Source organism: Epinephelus moara, chromosome 22 (assembly GCF_006386435.1).
Source record: "Epinephelus moara isolate mb chromosome 22, YSFRI_EMoa_1.0, whole genome shotgun sequence".
NCBI classification, from domain to species: domain Eukaryota; kingdom Metazoa; phylum Chordata; class Actinopteri; order Perciformes; family Serranidae; genus Epinephelus; species Epinephelus moara.
In genome coordinates this window covers 26,411,721-26,436,418 of record NC_065527.1, presented here as the reverse complement: position 1 = coordinate 26,436,418, position 24,698 = coordinate 26,411,721, and the positions used below count along the sequence as shown (strand labels likewise).

General features: G+C 42.0%; 1 protein-coding gene across 4 annotated transcripts in view; it reads left to right on the top strand.

Moving 5' to 3' along the window:
* pvrl2l (PVR cell adhesion molecule related 2 like) overlaps nt 1–24,698 on the top strand; it is a 433,542-nt gene that overhangs the window by 203,992 nt on the left and 204,852 nt on the right. For all 4 annotated transcript variants that reach the window (XM_050034267.1, XM_050034266.1, XM_050034268.1 and 1 more), the window contains exons 5-6: nt 5,757–5,874; nt 6,530–6,678. In XM_050034267.1, the coding sequence (XP_049890224.1) occupies nt 5,757–5,874; nt 6,530–6,678 (267 nt within the window). The remainder of the gene's footprint in view (nt 1–5,756; nt 5,875–6,529; nt 6,679–24,698) is intronic.

Genomic DNA, 24,698 nt, shown 5'->3' with positions numbered 1-24,698 from the left:
CATGCCTGCACATCAATCTGTCAATTGAACACATACAGAAATTGTGCATCACAGTATGTATATAATCATGTATACTTCCCCCTCCAAATGACCATTTGTATATCAATTACTCACCCAGCCTTATGTTGAATCTGTGAATAAAACTTAGTTGTTTTTGCATGCCACCACAGTAAATGAAGAAACTAAAAATGGAGAAAATTCTGATGAACTGAAGTCATAGGGGCCCGAGTTTAACAATAGCAAAAACAACGTTCACACAACTTGTGCAGTATAATAAAAGTCTCATTAATCCAGTTTAATGCTCAGAACTTCCCAAATAGGCAGATCTTCTCAACGGGTACCTAATGTGAAAGTGGAACTTACAGTGGCATGCTAAAGTTTGGGTAGCACTGGTCACAATATCGTTTACTATGAATAGTTAAGTGAGTAGAAGATAAACTGATCTCCAAAAGGCATGAAGTTAAAGATGGAACATGTTTTTCAACATTTTAAGCAAGACCAGTGTATTTTCTTTTTTGTTTTGTACAATTTTAGAGTGAAAAAAGGAAAGGAGTACTACACAAAAGTTTGGGCACTTCAAGACATTTGAGCTCTTGGACAACTTTTACCAGGATCTCAGACCATTATTAGCTTGTTAGGGCTATGGCTTGTTTACAATCATTACTAAGAAAGGCCAGGTGATGCAAATTTCAAAGCTCTATAAATACTCTGACTCCTGAAACCCTGTCCCATCAATCAGCAGCCACTGGCTCCTCTAAACAGCTGCCTAGCACTCTGAAAACTTAAATAACTCATGCTCACAAAGCAGGAGAAGACTATAAGAAGATAGTGTTTTCAAGTAGATGTTCGTAATGTCATTAAGAAATGGCAGTGAACAGGAACTGTGGAGGTCAAGCTGGGGTCTGATGAAAACTTTCTGAGAGAGCTGCTCGTAGGATTGTTAGAAAAGGCAAATCAAGACACCCGACTGCAAAAGACCTGCTGAAAGATTTATCAGACTCTGGAGTGGTAGTGCACTGTTCTACTGTGCAGCGACACCACTACAAATATGACCCTCGTGGAAGAATCATCAGAAGGAAACCTTTCCTGTGTCCTCACCACAAAATACAGCATCAGAGGTTTGCAAAGGAACATTTGAACAAGCCTGGTGCTTTTTGGAAACAAGTCCTGTGGACTGATGAAGCTGAAACAGAACTTTCTGGACCCAATGACCAAAGGTATGTTTGGAAAAGAAAGGATGCAGTTTAATCTAATTAAGTTTAATTTGATTAATTTAATTTTAAATTTAACCAAAAGAACACCTGTCTGGCTCTGTTAAGCACGGGGTTGAATCAATCATACTTTGGGCTTGTGTTGCAACCAGTTGCACAGGGACCATTTCAAGGGTTGAGGGAAAAATGGATTTAGTTAAATTCCAGCAAATTCTTGAAGCAAACATCACACCATCTTTAAAAAAGCTGAAGATGAAAAGAGGATGGCTTCTACAACAGGACAATGATCCTGGAATCCACAATGGACTACCTCAAGAGGCTAAAGCTGAAGGTTTTGCCATGGCCCTCATCGCCCACCGACCTAAACCTCATTAGAAATTGGTGATAGACCTCAAAAGAGCAGTGCATGCAAGATGTCCCAAGTATCTCATGGATCTAGAAGCCTTTTGCAGGATGAATGAGCAAAAATCCTTAAAACAAGATTTGAAAGACTTAAACTGGATACAAAAACCATGCATGCCACTGTATCTATGCTCTCTTTAGACCCAGACTCCATTGACAAAAACGGTCATTTTTACCTGGCTGAACACAGGAGCAGCTGGCCTACTGCTGCCTCAATCAGTTAGTTTCTGTTATTGCGTGACTTTGGTCTTAATTCAGATTCATCAAAGTCATACATTAATATATATATAGTATATACCAACTGATTGAGGCAGTAGTAGACCAACAGCTCCTGTATTTAGCGAGCCAAAATTGCTGTTTTTCTCAGTAGAGTTTGGCTTTGAGGAGAACATAGATAAGTTTCACTTTCAGTTTAGTTCCCTGTTAGAAAGGGCTGTCTGTGTTGGAAGTCCTGAAGATACAACTGGATTAATGAGACTTGGATTATACTGCGGTTGTGTGAGAGTTTGTAAACAGATGTTTCGATGTATATTTGCTGTTATTAAACACAGCCCCCTACGGCTTCAGTTCATCATAATTTTCTCCATTTTTAAATATGTTGTTCAACATGGAGGCATGCAGAAAAACTAAGTTGTGTTCATAAATTTACTGTAATACAGGATAAATAATAGATATACAACTCATCTTTTGGGTGGTGAGGTATTTCTTAAATCCTGTAATTGTATGTTTAACCCTAAAACAAACCGTGTATTGAGGTAATGACCAGAAAACATTGTCCTCACTGTCAAAATAGGTCCTCACAAAGATAGAAGTACTGGGACACACACACTTACACGCTGCGACTCACTCCTTACTGCGTGTTAGGTAAGTGATGGTGTGAGGGATCATGTCTCCTGTCTGCTGTGTAAGTCAGATCAGCTTTTATAGGTCAACGCTTTCTAGGAGGAACACACACGCACACCTCCCACCACACACACACACACACACACACACACACACACACACACACACACACACACACACACACACACACACCTCATGCCACACACTTCCCCACCTACACACTGTCCTCTCCCCACACTCCTCTCTCCATCTCTCTCTCCATCTCTCTTTGTCAATGTCTCTCTCTGTGAAGGGAAAGAGACCTAAGCTTTTCTGTTCTGCCTGTTTTAACTTCCTACACACATCACTGTGGTTTGCCTTCACTGTAAAATAAGACTCTTAAGCGACTGACACTAACTGATTTTCTCATCCTCCTGGTATAGGAGTGCCTTGATTTCAGGGAGAAAAGCTCTTTAAAGTAGTGAAGTGTTTCTTTCTTTTTTTTTCACTTAAAATACAGTGTAGCTTACACTCATCACTACACACAGAGCCTACCATCCCTTTTTTGTACTGAAATTTTGTTTGTAATGCAACATTTTGAAACTGAATGAAAACAGAGATTAATGAAGACAGTCAGGTGTCATCCTGTTTGCTATCAATCCACTAACCTCATCTTACAGTGCATTGTGTACACAGCTCCTCCATGTTATGGAAATACTCCTCTGGCTGTGATCCAGTCTAGATGAGTAGGTAACCAAGGAGGAAGTGGGTGTACTCTTATGTATATTTCAATGGCTTTTTGGCTGATAGGTGGGTATACTGTTTATGGCCAGAAAAAGAGGTGGGTATACCCCAAATACGCGCTATACCCTTCACTTGGTAGTGGGCAGTATAGAGTTACAAAGTGGGAAGAACTCTTTCATGTTTCCAGCAGGGGCAATTGCTCTGAGACATCAAGGGAGGCTGAACTTCCCCTAAAATTTCGTAGAAGAAATGGTCAAATATGCACTATTGAATTTACATTAAAATAAGAATTTACATTGCGTTAAACGTGCGCTAGGATGCGTTTAATATCATGACTATGATGTTCAAACGTCAGCTGTTTATCACCAGTTTTCAAATGAGACCTCCCTGTCATACATTCTCGTGTCGGCACAGCGGACGCGGAGCCTCCAAGCATTCCTATGAGACAGCGCTGAGCAGGTTTTTTTCATGCAGCAAAGCGAGATGGTCGGCAATGACTTCCAGGGAGGCTCAGCTTCACTGGGACCTAATGGAGCGGTAGGCGGGAGAGGATGTTCGGTGTATGCATGATGATTGGAGGAATTGTCTAAAAGGCTGAACCCCTTTGTGACTGACAGCGCTTCACATTTTGAGCTCAGTCCTATGTGGATATTTGCGAGTGGACTCTTCTGACAGAGTACCATCCATAGTTCCTTATTTCCATAAGCGATATAGCTCATTTTCACCACAGTTCAGTTGTTTAAACCCATCTGAAAATCTTTGAGGTGTGTTTTGCTGTGGTTATGATCGTGGTTGAAAAACGACTTCAATTAAATGTTCCTTTTATAAGTTACTGCCTCGCTACAATATGACAGATTTTATGATGTAAACTTAAAGTGAGCTTCCCCTGTTTGAAAGACCAGCAGCTGCCACTGGTTTCCCAGAGACTGTTAAGGGTATGTGTGGATCCTTAAAAAGGTCAAAAAGGTCTTTGAGAAATTCAGCAGCAATGTTTCTTTCCACATTGCATCAACCTGATGTATACTTTTATCCATATCTGTCTCTGTCTGTCTGTCTGTCTGTCTGTCTGTCTGTCTATCTGTCTATCTATCTATCTATCTATCTATCTATCTATCTATCTATCTATCTATCTATCTATCTATCTATCTATCTATCTATCTATCCTTGGATGAGAGGTTCATGCTTGTGAAAGTGAAAGATGTAAGCATCAGTGGTGTCCTCCATGGCTGGACTAGCGTAGCTTGTGGTGCTAGGTGAGCTAGCAGTAGATACATGCTACCTTCTGAGTAGTTACACGGTTGGCAGATGTCGTTCAGTAGCAAGAAAATAGTTCCCATGTAAAACTGCGCACAACAAAGTCTGTGGATTATCTTGAGTAACCAGGTCATGATTTCTGGAAAGAGACATTGCTGTTGAGTTTTTCAATTGTATTTTTTGGCACTTTGAGCCCTGCCAGCTAAGTGCCATCTAGTTCTGTAATATTCAAGAGAATGCAGACATCTCTACTGCCGATATCTCGAACACTCGGCAACTCACACCAAAATTACATAGATAAAAAAAAGCATTTTTAGCATTGTATTTTTAAGATTGTGGTTAATGTATGAATGTTTCAAGTTTAAACTATGAGATGATGTCTTCACTTATGAGGAATCACAAGATGAAACGTTACATATAATACCAATTGTTCTTCAGTATCGACCCAGTCCAAGTTCTTGATAATGGTAACGGGATTTAGGAAGTACCATGAACAAATTATCTTGATAATGCTAAGTTTAAGACTGACCCAAGGGTCTCTGGGTATGAAGCTAAGTATTGTTATCTCTGTGAGCCAGGATCTAGATGATACCATCCATTTTAATGGATGGAGTCACAACAGCCAATATGCGACACGTATCGACTGAGACGAGGAGAGAAGCAGACTTTTTAAATTGCTGACAGCTTCGGTGGGAGTTTACTGCAAGTTTGATGAACTGAATTGTAAACAAGTTTAGTGCAAGTTTACCGACATTGGACACAGTGTATTGTGTTGTGAGGCAGCTCTGGGGATTCTGAGCAAACCAGATGGTGTCAGACATCTTTATAAACATGGAGTGTTTACTGAACAAACCAACTGGGCACAGGCTCAGGGGCCCAGAGTTTCAGCCGCCCCCCCCTCCCTGGCCTTCACCTGCAAATGTCACTGAAATTAACATGTAGAGACCTAAAGACTTAAAAATGACTACAAAGAGACACTAATGACTGTATAACTAGAATAACTACAACAAGGGAGCAAAACAACCACAGACACAAAATGACGGAAAAAAACAAAACATGTCATATCCTCAAAGAGACACAAAACAACCAAAAAATACACATTACCTCAAAGAGACACAACACCACTACAAGGAGACAAAAAAACAAGAGAAAGCAGCACAGTCACCACAATGCCTGTGTGTTTTGCTCCTTTGTAGGAGAGGTGGTGGGGCCTTCTGCATGTCTGTGCCCAGGGGCCCATTATCTCATATTCTGCCCATGTTATAAATCACAGGTTGCATGATAGGAAATGAACTAACATCTCTCTCCCTTTTTCTCTTTCAGACCCCCCCTCTGTATCCATAGAGGGTTACGACAACAACTGGTACGTCGGCCGTTCAGACGCCGTGCTGGTCTGCCTCGCCACCGGCAACCCCAAGCCCACCACCTTCACTTGGACTGCGTAAGAATCACACTCCGTCCATCTGTACATGTTGACGCGTCTCGTTCCACCTCCCTCAGAGAGAGTGACAGAATTTCTAATTGTTGCTATAATCATGACAGCAGCGCGCACAACAACCCTTCCTCTTTAATGATCATTCTTAGTAATTTTTTGATAAACACAAATGCTCTAACATCTCATCCTGATGGACAGATGGCGTGCTGTGTGTAGTTTTTTTTAAAATTTTTTTATGAATACTGAGCGGGGAGACACAACGGCTGTTCACGCGTCTCTGATTTGACTCACATTAATACTGTCTTTGAATATCACAATCACAAACCGTTTCTTCTTGTTTGTCATCTCTATCTTTTCTCATCTTTCTGTTTCTTATTTTCTCATTTTCCTCCTCTGTCTTTCTCTCTCTCTCTCTATCTCTGTCTCTTTCATCGATTTGTCTTTTTGATTTTCTTTTGCTTCATCTTATTTTATCCAATATCTCACAACATATGGTCTCCTCGCTGCTTTTTCTTACATTTTCTCCCTCCCTCTCTCTGTCCTTTCTCCTCTCATATCTCCTTTCTCTCTCACTTCACTACCTTACTCCCCCTTTATTCCTTCCACCCATCCCTTTCTTTCTTTCCTTCTCTTCATATCCCTCCTAATTCCCCCTCTCCAGGGCGTCTGGTGCTCTACCAGACACGGTGGAGGTTAACGGTGAGAAGTTGACAGTGAAGAAGGTGGACGACGCCGTCAACACTACTTTCATCTGCGAGGTCAAGAACAAGCACGGGGCCAGCAGGCACCAGATCACCACCATCGTCATCGGTGAGTCCATCAAACCACTTACAACACACACAAGCAGACATATATACATGCTGTACATGTGCGGACGTGTGTACAGATGCACACAACAGTAGAGATGCATGTATATTTACCTGCAAATGCACAGATGAACACACACAGGTGACATAATGTAACATCCCATCAAATACAATGGGACAGTTTCCTCAAACAGCATATACACACACACACACACACACACACACACACCAAACACAAATCCCACTAGTTAGCTGATTCTACTCTACACATTATCTCGTACCTGCACATGGTCTGTTGTGTGCACCTTGTCATGTGCACACTCAAATAGACTTTTGCATGCACATACAGGCCACTGCCCTCCTCAGACATGCAGATACACTTGCACACATGCATGCACAGAAACATAAATCTCTCTCTCACACGCACACACACACACACACACACACACACACACATATGCTGGGATCAGGGCTGATCTGAGAGCTGCAGGGATGCTGGTCTCTCTCAGTCTTCACATTGGATATTTTTTTCGTCTCTTCCTCCTTGCTGGCTGTCTTTCAGCAAAGCGCGGCAGAGGCTTTTGATTGACCCTTTCCCCACAGCAGGGTCAAATTGCAGGACAAGGGCCAACTCGAGATGTTTATAACTTCAGATCGAAACCACTCTCTTGAAACTGGGATCTATACGGCCACGCTGCGACCTGGAAACTGTAGCTCTGCTGGACGTAAATTAAATGTGAATGGTGGTTTACGAGTCCAAGGGGAGGCCCTTGTTGTAGTGTTTTGGCCCTGCGGTGGACACAATGGTGTTGAGATTGTTGGAGGGTTTCTGAATTCTTACACGGGGTTCAAGTTGGTGTGAGCCAGTTCGCCCAGGTTTGTTTTTCTTTCTTTGTTCCTTTTTTTTTTCTTACCTTCTTTGCATCCACTTTTCTTTTTTTTTTTGCATAACTACTAACACCTCCTAAGCAAAATCGCTCTATTTTTCTTTGACGTTTTCTTTCCTCTATTACCTTTGATTCTCCCCTTCTGTCTGGTAAGAGTATATCAGCTGTGTATGCATGCACTCTTGATCTTTGTGCTGGGTCTTGACTTTTGACGTTTTCTAGTACAGTGATTCGGCTTCTGTTGCCACGGTGTTCGGTCGGGGTGTTTTTCCTTTCCCTCTGCCCTGTGACACTTTCACACATTGATCTGACAAACACACGCACATACACTGGCACTCACAAACCCAGAAACATGTCCGCATGCTGAAATGCCTCACTGCACATCAGCAGGCAGGCCTCAAAACCTGTTAGAGTGTCTTTTTTATCACTGTGTGTGTGTTCACACAGTGTTGCACTCCACACTGCCTGCTTGACTGGTCAAAATGCTTTCCTCCCTTCCTCTACAACTCGTTTTTGAGGAATTAATTGGAATAATCACCATGCTGAGCTTACAACAAAACAACAACTAAAAAAAACTTCTGCTCTTTTGCCAAAAGACAGAGAGAAAGCTACATTTAGAAAATCCGTGGGAAATCGAAGCTGGAGATTTGAATTGTCTCCTCTGAGAACAAAGATGCTTTGTAGCAAGGCAGTGTGTTGGGAGGGATGTGTGGGAGGTTCAGAAGTGGCTAAGCTGCTACTGTTCTTGCTGGAAGCCTAGCAATGTGACTGACTCAAAAGTATCAAGGAGGGTACACTTTCCCCTTCTAGCACACACACACACACACACACACACACACACACACACACACACACACGTAAGCCTAACACACTGAAATCCTTTACAGACACATGTAAAATCTCTGCACATTACTCACAAAGTACACACACATGCTTTGAACTCTTTGAGGACTCACACATTTTTTATCTTTCCAAGTACCTGAGATCAAGCCCAGACTTTGTGATCCATCCTCCTCTGTGCTAAATGTGTCCTTGGTGTTTCACGATTTGCTTGTGTTCCGCCACAGTGAAATGACTGGATGTGTATAAAGTAACGTAGTGACTTAATCTCTCAGTTTACTTACAGAAGGTGAGTGCCAGAGCTCTAAGCTGGCGAGGTGTGGGCTGACAGAGTGCTTTGCTGAGTGAACAAACAAAGACGGCAGCTTTTCTTTACTGTTTTGTTTGGCACTTCAGCTGACACACTCATCCAAAGTGACTCTGCACAAGTACATGGGGAGTCGGTGTATTGCTCAAGGACAGTTCGACACAACTTAAATGACAAGTGTTTGGTTATTGTAGTAATAATAGCTGAGACCTGCATTTGCACGTGGCACACTCTTCAACCAACCTGCCACCTGTTTGTTGTTGTAGAAATCCTCACTTTGTGTGTCTGTGCTGCTTTTTAAATTCATATTTTATCATTTCAGCACTACTTGATTCTTTAAAATATCAGCTTGACAAAGCCTAGCTTTTGCTTTTATTAAATTTGTCTAATTCTACTTGGTGTCAATTGGTAAGACTATTTTTTAGGCTGGTGGAGAATGAAAACAGGCTTGGACTTTTTAATTAGACTCACTACTCTCAATTAGCTCATAATTTAATTCCAGGAATATGTATTTATGTGTCCACAGGTGAACCTTGATCTCCAAACCCATACACTAGTCAAAAGCCTAAAGACAATCTATCAGGCTCATTTCCAGGTTCATACTTGCATTATAGGTTTCTACAAGAATATGTTTACATGCTTTAAGTGGTCAAAAAACACTTTATTTTCCAGATATTGTCTGTGCTGGAACACATGTAATTATCTTCTGTCACAAATGCTCCACCCAGTCTGCTCTGATAAGTCAGCATTCTTGGGTCCTGGGTCGTTTCAGCTGGTGAATGACCGTAACGTAGTATGGCGGCACTGTCTCCCATTAAAAAATCACCAATAAAAGCTGCCTCATACAAACAGGCATGTTCCAGTGGGAACATAATCCAAAATCATCAGTGACCATGATTAAATGTTTCCCTGACATTAGCATGTAGCTAAAAGTAGCAGTATACCTGCGGCTTGGAAGTGACTGTTTAAAGCAACGCTCTTTTCAGTGAAAAATAAATATTAATAGCTTCTAAACAAACAAGACATGACCCAGCAGGAATATGCTCCGAAATCAGGGAGACATTAACATCATCAGCAACCATGATTGCATGTTTTCCTGACATTAACTACAGATGACTGTAGGAAGTTTAGCAGCACTTTCTCCAATTAAAAAACACAGATAAAAGCTTCGAAACACAACTGGACATGTTCCAGCGGGAATCTGAAATCAGCAACAACCTAAATTACATGTTTCCCTGATGTTAGCATGAAGCTACGTGTAGCAGTGTAGGCTACTTGATGTAAACAGTTGCAGTAGCATGCCTGGAGCAGATATCCACAGAAATAAATTAATCTCAAGCTGAAGTCAGCTTGATGCCAAATTGGAAACAGAGTATTCAGAACGATCTTGATCAGAACAATCGGAACAAGCCTGAGGTTTTTTGCTCCCAGGTATTACTTTTAGGTAGAGTTACCACATTATTTGAAACTCAGGCCACATTTATGCTAGGAGGAATTGCACAGTGAATTTTACAAGTTTTTGTGTTGGTCCCTTTAAAATAAAAATACGCCTGAACCACTACACTATAAAGTCATATTAAGTATTTATTGGCCACACTAGTCTTGTCAAGACCATGTTAATAATAATACAGCAAACGTGTATTAAATAAACTCCTCTTTGTGGTTACAGCATGATCAAAAAATTACTACCAAAATAACTGGGCCACCAGCTCACTCTCTTCTGTGCCAGTCATCACAATCACAGCCCAATGACCGTTTACAATCGCTTTCTTTTGCATCAGACCAAATCTAAAGGCAGCCTACCAGGAAAATCTCCCAACACTCCAGATGGCCAGTCTGCCACTAGTAGTGAATCACAAAACGACTACATCATTAGACTCACCTTTCTAAAAGCCATTATATACACGGCTGAATGACTCATTCTGCAACATGTGAGTTACTAATTAAAGCACACATCATCGGTTAAACCACTAAACCCACTGAACGAATTAATCATATATCTCATAATGCCTCTCTGAAAAGTTCTTTACAACCGTCACAGAAAATCAATGTTTTTATAATTTGAAAGAAAACAAGTAAGTTCAGCAAATGAGCTTCTAAACAAAGCTTTAGCAACTAAATTGCTGAACCATCTTGACATTTTGTGCTTGTGCCATAAAGAGGTTTAGTGTTATAATGATCAGTGTGTATGCTCAGCTCAAATGGTTTTCTGAGGAAAGCATTGCACAGTTAAAGCTGTTTACCTTGATAACATGTTGGATTACTGCTGATTTGCACAAACAGCAACTTCTCCTTTTATTCTTCTTTGCGTCAAACCAGCTCAGTGGCCATTCCTCCCTGCAATTTTTAAAAACCATCTGCGAATAAAATAGCACTCATACTGTCGTATCATGTTATGTAGACAATTTTGTTAAAACAAATCACTGCTAACAAAGCACCACTAACCTTGATTAACCTTGCTGCATTGCATTTCCTGCAGCTTGTTCACAATAAAACCCTCCCAGTGGTTCAACAATTGAAAATCTCCTTGTACTGAGACAGCACTGAGAGCTAAACACAGCAAGACATTTTGAAATGGTGCTTTCTCTGTAGTCACTGGCTGTACTATGCATGTATTGAGCCAATTAGTTTAGCACAAGACACAGCTCTGGTTGAGGAAGGAGACCATTACGAGTTGGCCCCAGCTGACCTTTCTACCAAGCAGGCTGATAATATCGGCACGGTTATCTTCTGCTGTGAGGTTGCAGTCAAAATGCATATAATCATGGCTCAGTATGCCATGGTGCAGCTGAACCGTGCCATACTGTGAATCTGTGATTAGTTTGTTATGACTGCTGATTACAGCTTTTTTATTTGGGAGTGCAGCATGGAAGTTATCATTATCATAGAAAGTTGTTTTCTCAAGAATTCAGAGACACAAAAATGGCTTGACATCTACCCATTGTGTTCATTTTCAGGTTCATACTTGTATTTCAGATTTCTACGAGAACATTTTTATGTTTTTTTATGTTAAGAAAACACTTAATTTTCCTCATACTGTCTGTGCTGGAACACCTGTATTCACCCTCTGTCTGAAACACGTTGGTGCCTGTCTCTTTAAGTCCCGCCTCAAAAAAAAGATAAGTCTCCTCTGATTGGTCAGCGTTTCCAAATGATCCTCATGTGAGCCCTCAGCATTTTCTAATTTGGATAATCACTAATGCAAGTTTCCGGACCACATTTTTTTACTACCAGACAAGATCAAACAGATTAAAATCCTGAGTTGGGGAGAAATTAACAGCTTCAGCAACCAGGATTAAAGATTGGGAATGACTGTGTATAGCGGCACTGTCTCCTTTTTAAAAATCAACAATAAAAACTACTTAACACAATTGAACATGTTCCAGTAGGAATATGATCCAAAATTCCAGAGAAATTAACATCAGCAGCCAAGATTACATGCTTCCCTGAGGTTAGCATATAGCTACATGTAGTAGTGTACTTGTAGTGGGGAATGACTGTAACAAGAATAGCGACACTTTCTATTGTGAAAAGATCACCAGTAGAAGCCTTAAAACACAAGCGGACATGTTCCAGCAGGTATATAATTCAAAATCAACCTCAGCAACCACGATTACATGTTGCCCTTACGCTAGCATGTATTTAAATATACGTTAGTAGTCTACTTGTCACCAGGGAATGACTTCAACAGAGAATAGCAACACTTTCTCCTGCTAAAAGTTGCCAATAGTAGCTTCTAAACACAACTGTATTTGTTCCAGTAGGAATATGATTCGACATCCAGGAGCAATTAACAACATCAGCAACCAAGTTTACATGCTTCCCTGACATTAGCATGTAGCTACATGTAGCAGTGTACTTGCAGCCAGGGAAAGCCAGGGAATGACCATGTATACAGTAGTGGTACGCTGTTCTATTAAAAATCACCAATAAACACAACTGGACATGTTCTAGCAAGAATATGATTAGAAATCTGAAAGAAAGTAACAACAGCAACCAATGTTTCCCTGATGTTAGCATGTAACTACATGTAGCGGCGTACATAGTGTAAACACTTGCAGTAGCGTGCCTGGAGCAGATGACCATACAAAGAAATCCATCACAGGCTGCCATTAGCTTGTTTTGAAAGTATAAAAAACCTTGGAAACAGTATTCAGAACAATCTGAAGCCTGAGGTTTTTGCTCACAGGGATTACTTTTAAATATGCTTACCTCATTATTTAAAACTTTTCATGTTAACATTGCGACATTATATACAGTATAAATGATGGGAAAATAGGAAAAGTAATATACAACCCTTTCACAAAGTACCTTGAGTAAAACCAAAACATGTCTTTAGATCAGAGTGAGCCTGCTTTTGTTCAGTTAACATCTGTGTTTCCTCAAGAAAAACCATCGCGAGCAAACCACTTTCCACTAACTGTACTGAAAGAATCCAGCTCTCAGCATGAGATCTAAACTGTCAGGCGTGGAAGGCCCCAGCTCTCAATAATGTAACAGTTAATACCCCAGCACTTTGTGTACACGGGCCCAACACACCCTGCTAATTTCCCTGCTGAGAACTGTTAACAGCTCCTCTCTGTTCTGTTTAATGGTAGATGAAAGCGCAGTGCTGTCTGGCTTTTCTGCTGCCGTCAAGCAGCCGTCACGTGTCATGATTTCTCCTCAGCCTCTACCGGGGCCACAACTTAAAGGAAGAAAAGATGTGGGGTTGCACTAGAAAAAAATAAAGGGAGATTTAGGGGAAGAGAGGTGAGGCAGGAGGAATAAGAGACTGAAGGGAAAGCAGGAAAAAAAAGTAGGAGGATGAGGTAAGGAAGGAGGTGGGGAGGGAGGTAGAGGGATGAAGAAAAGTTGAAGGAAGAGCTTGGATGGCACTTGGGGGCATTTTGGGAAACACACACACACACACACACACACACACACACACACACACACACACACACACATACACACACAGTCCATTTCTCTCTCATGTATCCTGAGCTCTCAAGAGTAAACGCTAAGACAGCTAGAGATTTTTTTCTTAAGTGTTTTGCTGACGAGAGTGAAATGTGTACAGCAGCCAACTTAACCTCTACACACACATACACACACACGCCCCACCCTCAACTCCCATCCGTTCCCATGCACATGATGCCAGCTATGCATGGCTTGCTTGGTTGCCACGGCGCCAGCTGGATCTGCCCAGCACACCGTGCACATAGAGGGAGAGGGAGAGGATGTTGGCAGAAAAAAAACTATTGGAGTGGAGGATGGGAGGGAATATGAGGTGGGGTGGGCAGCAGAAAAAAAGACAGAGATTGCAGAAGGGCTGAAAACTGAGATAAAGGCAAGTGTTGGGGGTGGGGAGGGTGAAAAAAAGCAGAGAGCGATGGAGAGGCACAAACAGAGGTAACAGCAGGAGGAGAGTGGCAGGAAGGTCCTCTACAAACTCTCATGACTCCGGGTCCAGTTTGAAAGAGCAAACTGGCAGGAGGCTGTGACCCCCTCTGTCCTCTACCCCTCCTCCCATCACTCCAACCCCCCCATACATCCAGTCCTTTCATGGGGAGTCCAGCTGGCACTGGGCTGGGGGCTGTTGCTGCCGTTCAAATACACACACACACACACACACACACACACACACACACACACACACACACACACATACACATAGTCACATCTGAGGGGACCAGTGGAGAAGCATTTCCTGGATTGCCTGCGGCAAGCGAGATAGCTGTCCACCGGAAAGGCACATACTCACTTTGCAGATACAGACACACGCACATACATATACACACACTGTTTCACACATGCACACACGGACAAATTGGACCATGCAGCTCTGTGCATAAAATAATCAGATGATCTAGTTATTGGGGGAAAATGCTGGCACTGACTCTCTCGGACAGAAACCCTGGGCCAACCTCTGCACAGGCTTAATGAAAAACACATAGTGTATGCAGATACACACAGATGGGGCTGAGCGATAGTGGAGTACTTGCAACAGTATAATATACTCTCAATATTACTTTCTTTCTGATTGGCTGGCACATGTCCCTTAAAGTAATATGACCTCAAACAAAGATCTGTTTAACAGCCCAGCCATCAGTGTGCAGAGTGTTGGATGTTCAATTGCAAATTGAAAATGTTGCATAGCCTTTTACTTTCTGTCAAACGACACTCATTAAGTGTTGAGCACCCTAGATGAGAATTAACACAAGTCCTAGTCCACAAGTGTTGGCCTCTGCCAGGGTTGCCCCTTGTCACCTATCCTGTTTTTGATATTCATGGACAGGATCTCGAGGCGCAGCTGAGGGTAGGAAGGGGTCCGGTTTGGGGACCTCAGGATTGCATCCCTGCTTTTTGCAGATGATTTGGTTCTGTTGGCTTCATCACACCTGACCTCCAGCATGCACTGGGGCAGTTTGCAGCTGAGTTTGAGGCGGTCAGGGTCAGAGTCAGCACCTCCAAATCTGAGGCCATAGTTCATAGAGTTACTGCCTGAAGCGAGGGAGTTCAAGTATCTTGGGGTCTTGGTCACGAGTGAGGGTAGAATGGAGTGTGAGATGGATCAGCGGTTTGGTGCGGCTTCTGCAGTGATGCACGCACTATGCCCTACCATCGTGGTGAAGAGGGAGCTGAGCCGGAAGGCAAAGCTTTCAATTTACTGGTCCATCTACGTCCCAATCCTCACCTATGGTCATCAACTTTGGGTAGTGACCAAAAGAATGAGATCGCGGATACAAGCAGCCGAAATGAATTTTTCCTCCATGTGGTGGTTGGGCTCAGCCTTAGATATGAGTAAGGAGCTCAGACATCCAAAGGGAGCTCGGATTAGAGCCGCTGCTCCTTTGCGTTGAAAGGGGTCAGTTGAGGTGGTTTGGGCATCTGATCAGGATGCCTCCTGGGCGCCTGCTGTTAGAGGTGTTCTGGGCATGTCCCACTGGTAGGAGGCCCCGGGGCAGACCCAGAACATGCTGGAGGGATTACATATCTCATCTAGCCTGGGAACTCTTTGGGTTCCCCCAGGAGGAGCTGGAAAGTGTTGCTGGGGAGAGGGATGTCTGGGGCGCTTTGCTTTGTCTGCTGCCCCTGCGACCTGGCCCCGGATAAGCGGATGAAAATGGATGAATGACTTTTATGACTCGTTTTCTTTTTTATTACATACTAGCTTGTTCAGCACAGCCTCAAGTGTGTGCAACCCTGTGTTTCACTGCACATATTCAATCAGCATGTGGCAAATAAAACCTTTTTAAATCTTGAATACGTGGCATTTCCCCTGCTTGACTTGTATTTGGCTCTCTCTTGTCAGTTATTTTTATATATCGGGAGTGACTATATAAAGATGGATGACGTGTCTCCATTTCCTCCCACTGTGCAAAAGTGAAGCCAAAATATCTGGGATGCAGCCGCTGCCATCTTGCGCTAGTGATGTCATTAGGAGCCAGAGTCTGCGCAGTAGCAATTGGGAAATGGAGCCGCGGTATTGAGCTATTAATAGACCCATCAGACCCAACCATGAGTCAAACACAGCTGTCAATCATGAGGTCAAAACCCATTTGTATAGCATTGAATAACTAATTAAAATCAAATTAATCAGAAAAAACCCTTAAACATACATCTGCATGATAACTACTATCTAAAATTACATATACCGATGATGGGAAAAATGTATTTGACATGTGCTTCAGGTTTTTAGTTTGGCCCGCATGTCCCATCTGCTAACATGGATTGGGAGGGGTTTATGGACTGTATTTCATCCAGGCAAAGGGGGGCAATAAAGATGTTTTGGCTCCACTTGTAGGGAGTTGTCCTGCTGCAATCTTTGTACAGTCATTGATCAGGACACCTTGTCATGTGTTATTGCAGAAATTGTGTTACATGCTTTATAGAAATTTCGTTATTTCAGTTTTTACTGTGCTCACATCTAGACCTCAAAGTTCCACAGTAATCAGAATTCAGCACTGAATGTTTGTAGTGTCCTGGTTTATACAGTCTTGTTAATAACTTGTTACAGGGACCTGCACAGTTCTGTTAATTCATACAGGGTGAGCCATCCATATAAAATTCTGTCTCGCTTTATCCCTCTCTCTGTCTCTCTCTGTCTCTGTCTCTGTCTCTGTCTCTCTCTCTCTCTCTCTCTCTCTCTCTCTCTCTCTCTCTCTCTCTCTCTCTCTCTCTCTCTCACACACACACACACACATGCACACACACACACACACACACACACACAGTACAGGCATAAACCCGTAGCTAACTGCCATGTCTCTGCAGCTTTTGGGGGCTTCCTGTATATATGATGTGTTGCTACAGTAACAGACAGGAAAAGGCCAGCTGTTTAGGCTACCAGTCAAATCCCATCTAATCTTTACGTCTTGATGGAGCTGATTCAGTTTCCTCTAGTTTGGGCCTCAGGCCACAGAACTGTAACATCTGATTGAGTGAAATGCAGAGGGAAAACAAGAGCAGCGTGCCCTCCTGCTGAACATCTCGTAGATGTGGGAGGTGTGGACGTTAAGTGTGGTCCTGATTTATTCTTGGCTCAGCTCGACGGGGTTGGATATTAATACCTTCACACTGCCAAAATACAACATAGCAGATTTCTAAAAACTCTGTTTATTAACAAAAAGCGTAAAACCCACTGAGATGACAAACTGTGGTGTGTTATATTTATTTATTCAAATATTTTGGTGAAAGCTTAAAGCCTTGTTTTTACCTTATTATTATTGCTACTTGTGTCTGGCTCGCCTGTCTTCTTGCACACATTCAGCTGTAATTTATCAAAGCTTTTGGCAGAGGCTGGTTCCCACGAATCTGCCTAAACAAACAGTGTAATCTGAGCTTCACAACAGCACTGCATGTTGTGTCTGTGTGTGGTTATTAAGAAATGTGTTACTCCTTATGAGATGTGCCTAAAAATGGCAACAGTACTCACGAGACATAAGAAAATGGTTTCTCAGTTGTGTGTTGTGTTGGATTTTGTGGTGAAACACCAGACAGGGAGAGATGGTTTAAATTTCTTTATAGAAAATCTTGAGCTGTGACAAATTCTTGAAAATAAGGAAATTAAATCCACAGCTGGTATACAGCCAGGCAAGGGCTTAGATTTTGATTAAACATGGGGGGGTTACACATTTGAAGGGGGGGGGGGAGTCCACCACCCCAAAAAACTGAACACTTAATTTCCTGCATTCTGGTGGACTTTTGTGCACGAAGTCATGGTAGAAATGTGAAGGAAAACTGGCAGAAATGGGCAGGCACATACAAATATTTTGGAAAATTAATTAATTGCATTAATAATTAATGTATCTAGGCTAAAATGACACAATTTATTTTATTTATTTTTTTCAAATATGACCTGTATTCTTCATTGTGTCTCCCGAGATACATTGTCCATTTACGGAATGAATTTAACATTTCCCCCCTCATTTAAAATGTCATGTTCCAACTTCAAAATATTTTATAGCCAATTAGTTTGCTACTGTCTTTTTATGTTTTGCACACAGTTTTAAAAATGTGAAAAAACAAACAGTTATTTACATACTGTATTTTCTGAACCTCGAATAAACGATGACCTATTTGCATTTATAAACAAAACATCATCATCATCATCATCATCTTACCTGTAATGCCGCCATTACAGCTATACCCTATCATGAATAGTCATGTTAGTGGAGTCGAGAACTCGTCTGATGCAGGGAAGCAGACTGGTGTAGCAGTAGGTGCTCAAACTCTGTTTTTCTCAATGTAATTTTCCACAATAACTCCTGTGTGTGTGTGTGTGTGTGTGTGTGTCTCTCTCTCTGTGTATCTCTCTCTCCTCGACATTGTTTACAGAAATATTTTCAGGACTTCTAAATTTAACTGAAACATCTTTCCTCATTCACTATGGTTTGCTCCCTTCTCTGCCTCCTCTGCCATAAGAGCTACCATTCCAGTTTATTGCTGCTGTTAGCAATCCTTGTCTTCGTCACTATTTCCCTCCTCTGAATCTGATCAAGTGGCAATACGATAAGAATAAAATAATAGTAATCAATGTTTCACACCTTCATATGATTGATTATTGTAGACAATAGGCCTCAAAACATATGTTTATCTGTGACTGATTATAGTTGTTTTTATACCCGTATCTGGGCGATGTATCCTCCAAGATACAGACATTTAATGCCTGATTATCAAAGTTGTACAAATGCAATTCATTATTTTTTTAAAATCTCCCCCAAGCATAATAAACATGGAAAAAAAAAAAAAAATACAAATAATCAGTATATTTTTTAATGATGGCATGAAGCCTCGTGACCTGATGAGCTGACCCATCCCCACCCTAATATAAAGTGCACCCACTTAATGCCCCTCATGCCCGTCCCCCCGCAGTCTGTCTAATGACTGTATCCCCCAGGATACAGACACCGTTTAAGGGTTAATGTTATCTTTACTGTGTCAGCACACATGTTAGCATAATGTACTCTTCCATCCCCCTTGGTGTCTTTTGTTTAGGGAAGGTTCCAATTTAAATAAGCACCTACGTCATTAATAAATGAATTTTTTTGTCATTTATAAAACCTTGGACTATATTTGTTTCAGCAACATTTCTGCCCCTTTTTAAAACTTTCTGCACATTTGAAATGTAACCCACATCGGTCCGCACACACACAGTGACAGGGCTAACTTTTAGCAACACACGACTAATGTTATCAACAGATTTAACAACAGAGTCAAGCCTTTTCAGTGCTTGTGTAAGTGTGTTGGGGCCATTTAAGGACTTGGTGTTAGATGTTAGTCGCCGTTTTGTGATCTTGTGCTAACCGGGCAGGGAACTGACCAGCCTTACTTTTTTCACCTCATTTATCAATGGCATCATAATTATTGGGCTTTTTAATGAAACTTTGAACACTCAGCTACCTTGATATCTTGCACTGGTATGTGGCGAATCATTCTCTGAACCCATCGGCTGTATTCGGCGTCTGACTTCCGGCAGATGGCGATACAGCCTCTGGGGGCAGACCCCCGATTTTTTGGCATTCCAGTTTGATTTGGGTGGAGGAGGCAAATTTCCATTTCTGACTTCCGTTTATATATAAGTAAATATGCTGAAACATTGCGATGGATTCACAGTTTGCAGTGACGCCAGTTATGTTCCGCCGCCTCGTTAGTTCACCGCACGGAGCGTTTAACCTGGCAACAACTGCAGCCGGCTCAAACATGATTGGTCAATATCACACGGACTACAAACAGCCTAGCACTGGAAACCAGGGCTCTTCTGCTCTTCTTCCGGAGGCAAGATCTCCGGGGTCTGCCTACAGACTCTACCTTCACTGAATGTAGAGTATGTATATAGAGACTAGTGGTGAATTGCCATTGCTAAAGGAAAGACGTAACCTCTAGACAACAAGATCATATGTGAGATCAAAGACAAGACTACCCAATAGGTGATTAATATGCACATGCCACTAACAGGACATGGGTGTAGGTTACATAAAGTTACAGTAGATAGCCCTCAGTGTTCTAATCTCTCAAAAAGATGGACAGCATTTCGATTTTTTTTTTTTTTAGTGATGACCTCTGGTGGGGCCCACGTCTATGCAGCCAGGGCATGAGGGGAAAGGAACTGGTGTTTGTATGGGTATACAAAATGAGTTTCATCACAATGAAAGTCACTACTTTTCAGATTTTAGATGATTTTAGTGGTTGAATGGCAGATGGTTGAAAAGTTTGAGGACAGTTGTGACTTTTATCTCTTTCATCTTATATACTAAAAAACATACTAAATACTAAAAAGAGAGAAAAAGAGCAGAAATGTGTTGACGTGAGGTGTTGAATGTTAAATACTTTTAATAATGACAAATATCATTCCCATGGTGTAGAAATCCTTTTCAAATTTATTGTGATTTCAGTCTGCATAATTACTGATCTCCTATCAGTTGTGTTATTCAGACAGCTCAGGTGAATCCAAATCTTGGCAGGAACACTGGGAGTGATTTTAAGCAGATGAGTTTTATTTCCACAGCGACGTGATTTCCTTATGAAGTTTATCCCCCTAAATGATAAGCAAGAAACTGGGGAAGGGGCTCTATCTGTGCATAAAAAAAAATTCTCTGACAATCAGAAACAAAGCTGAGTTAATCTGATAGAAACTTCCAGAAATCAGAGAAAAAGCTTGGTTGTTGCCCCCTCGGTGTGACTGTTGGGGCCGCAGCCACGCAGGGGTAACGTCTGTCAGGGAGATAAGAGCTGAGGAGAGAGCCTTCAGGCTACGGCTTATCACACACACGGACCTGGAGGGAATGCACAAACACACACATACATACTTGGTGGGGGTGTGTGAAGCCTTCCACATAGAGAGATTTGAGGTAGGGGAGGCTTATATCTAACCTCAGCATCGGCAGGTGCCCGGCAGGGGTAACTTCAGTCTATTTCTCTATCTGTCTCACAGCAGGATGACTGTCCAGTCAACAGATTACCGCCACCGGTGCAGGGCTCAGAAAGAAAGACAGAAAGCTGTCTGTATGTATCATTTTCACTGGCTCATCGTTGTGGTTCATGATTAGAGCTCTTTCAGAGAGAGACTGACCCGAGGCAATCAGAGGAAACGCTGTGGTGTTTGTATTAATCGAGCAGTGGTGGAAAAGAATCGTCCTATCTCCAGTTGTGTGATTTTTGGTGGTAGATGACAAGACTCAGTTTCCTCTGTATGGTGAAGCTGACCCCACAGGCTGGTTGCATTATGGGTAAAATATCAAATGTATTTTGTCATGTCAGCAGCTTTCTTAGGCAGCACTGAGTAATGCCTTGTATGGTTGTCGAAAGTATTGATAGATTTTGTTACCGCGTCTTTGGAACCATACAATCTCTTAATTATACATTTGATAGCACTGAAAGTACTGATACTATCAAAAAAAAACAAAAAAAAGAACAGTGGCCTTAGGATATCTCATAAAATGCTTAATGTTTTTTTTTTATGTTGTGTTTTTATCTTAAGTAATTCCTATAAATCACCCTTACCAACAGAGGAAACTTAGGGGGAAACTTAGGGAACCAAAAACACAGCTCCATAACCTCAACAAAGGCCATTATGGCATTATTATTATTATATTTTATTTTATTTTTTTCATCACGGAGAATGAAATTGTTCCAAAAAGAGTTTTGGGAGAGAACAACACGATAGACATACTGGGTCTCATTCATGAAAAGTGAGTAAATCTGTGTGTAGATTTGCACATAAAAGCCTACTCTACTAAAAACCTACTCCGGATTCAGGAACACCGCGGGAAACTCAGATTTGATCGTAAACACGTGTGTATGATCATGAATGCCAATCCATCGTAAAGTTACAGCGCGCTCCCGGTAATCAGCAATTAGCATAAATCCCCGCCCATGAATAGCCAATGACCACCATATAAGGAGGTGTAGGTGCATCCAGTCGACCTGTCAGTCATGGCGCAAAGAAAGAAAGAGAGAGAAAGAAAAAAGAATTTTTCCGAAGCGGAGATCTAAATAATTTTGGGTGAAGTGGACTTAAGAAAAAACATTTGATTTTCTTCAGTTAGTAGTGGTGTGACAGGGACAGACAAAGCGAAGGCCTGGAGGGAGGTAACAGATGCTGTTAATGTTGTCTCCGTGGTACAAAGAACCATGTCAGAGGTGAAGCGTAAATGGTTTGATATGAAACTGGAGGCAAAGAAACGCATAATAGGCCGTAAGGTGAATCAGAAAAAGTCTCACAGAAACTGATTTCTGCTCCGACATCTAAGAGTGGGCTACAATGAGTACCGGGGCATCAAATCACAGCATCCACGGTGAGAGGACACGGAATTGTGTGCGCTTTTACGCACGCGGGTGTAGGTGATCACGGATATTTGATGTGGGGAAGATGTAGCCAGATGTATTACCTGTTTAACATACATGTCTGTCTGTCCGTCCGTCCGTCCGTAGCACGAGTCATGTGCGCCACTTCACCACCGACCCAGCGAATAACGCTCAGGCGGAACAGATCATTACACTCAGACGGAACAAGTGCGAATTACGACCCCGATCACAGGACTCGTGCGGGGTTATGAGCTACGAACTCCCGCTGATTAGCTGAACATGTATCGATCTTTTTGTGTAGTCCCCAGATGTCGGAACGAGATGAAACGATAACTGCGTTCACCTTATGGCCTATAAGCACACACAAAAAATACAGCGGTCACCAAACAAACAGAAGATTCATTTGTGGGGTTTTGAATGAAGTGGGAACGACGGAAGGCCGAAGAGGCTGTGATCCGGCTGTCCTTACGGATATTTTTATTATCATCATTCAACATGTAGAAAGAACGTGTAATCTATTGACTCGATTTACATAGATAATTCACAATCATAAACCTAATCTGGATCTTAAACCTGCTAATTGCCAACTAATTTAACTAAATGTGTTATATTTTTAATATTTTGTAATGTTTAGATTACGTGTTTCAAAGGCATCTGTGTATTGTGTACATAACAGAGCGCAATACGAATTAAAATTGTAATTTCCAATAGTGACAAGCAATATTTATGTGCTTTACTACATTTACACAAGCACTACGAGTGGTCAGGAGCAGGAGTAGATTTTGTTAGTAGCTACGAAAAGATCGGAGCTACTAAAATATTGATGAATGTGGACACGCACGTAAATTTCCGTCTGCGAACACTTTACACAATCGGCAGTCTGTATTTTGTCGGCCAACTAACTCTCATAGGATTTAGAGCACCAAACACAGGCGGCTGCACTTTCCCTGCTGTCCCCCGATACTAATTGCACTTTGCTAAGTTACCACAGGCTCCTTCCAGTCTGTTATTGGTAATGCTATTGGAGAACATAAATCCAGGGTATGCAGGGCATACAGTCTCCAATGCTCTCAATGTCTTATGAACAGTGTCATGAAGTTTCCCGTCCCAACACTTAGGTCCAATCCCAGGCATCCATGGTGGTATGAAGAGGGTCCAAGTGAAAAAGAAAGCCCAACCAACAATTTTAAGTTGTAGGTTGGGCAAAAGAATGAAAATGTCTTCCCAACAGGAGGTACCCTACTGCTAGAGCTCCAGTGCCACCACTCACGAGTCAAATAATGTTAACTGAATGAAAGTTAGTCCTACTTTCTGCTGTGTTGTGTGTGTCTTAGCTGTAATGCAAGCTAGCCAGTTAGCCGAAGCTGTCGCCAGCGACAGGAAATGACATGCATTTTTCAAATTACCGTAACTCCTTGATCATTCACGCTATCGACGTAATTCCAACGGATTCTGAAAGCCAGTGATATACGGTACATTACGGTAGTGGCAGGAGTGCCTGTGGGGGAGAGGGCAGAAGTCAGCCGAGTAGGAGAATGTCAGCAGATCAAAGCGAGTACAGCTTGTGAGTGTCGTAGCGATGTTTTAGCGGTGTTTTATCAGTTCTTTGTAAATAACATCTTATGTTTTGGAGTAGTTCTGGAGCAGTTTTTGCTGTGTTTTCTCCATGTTTTTTGCCGTTTTTTCTCTATAGTTCGTCTTTGTTTGNGATTTTCTCATGCGGGGGATTTCCTCAGACTTGCTTCACAGGCTGAAATCTCAACCCCCCCCAAATGTTCAACTCAAAGTTACGCCGTTGCGTTCACGCATACGTAAGCTGCGAGCCATCTACATTTCCAACCAGCATCTACAGTGGAGTCTCCGGTTGAGTTCATCCTACCGATCGCAATTGCATTATTCATCATGCTTCGTTTGATGAACGACAGACGACAGGGGACTTCTGCTAGCTAGCTAGCTAGCTAACTAGCTAACCAGCTAACATTACGAGGCAGCATAGTAATACTAGCTGGCGTGTTATCGTAATGTGAAGCATAGTAATACTAGCTGGCGTGTTATCGTAATGTGAAAAATCCACCAGTTTTGCAGAACAGGACAGATGACAGACGCCCGATAGTGCGAGTTAGCTAGCTAGCTAACAAGCAACCTGACGACGGTAATGTTAGCTATGTATGAACTTTTTCCCGTCTCTTGCTTGGTGGT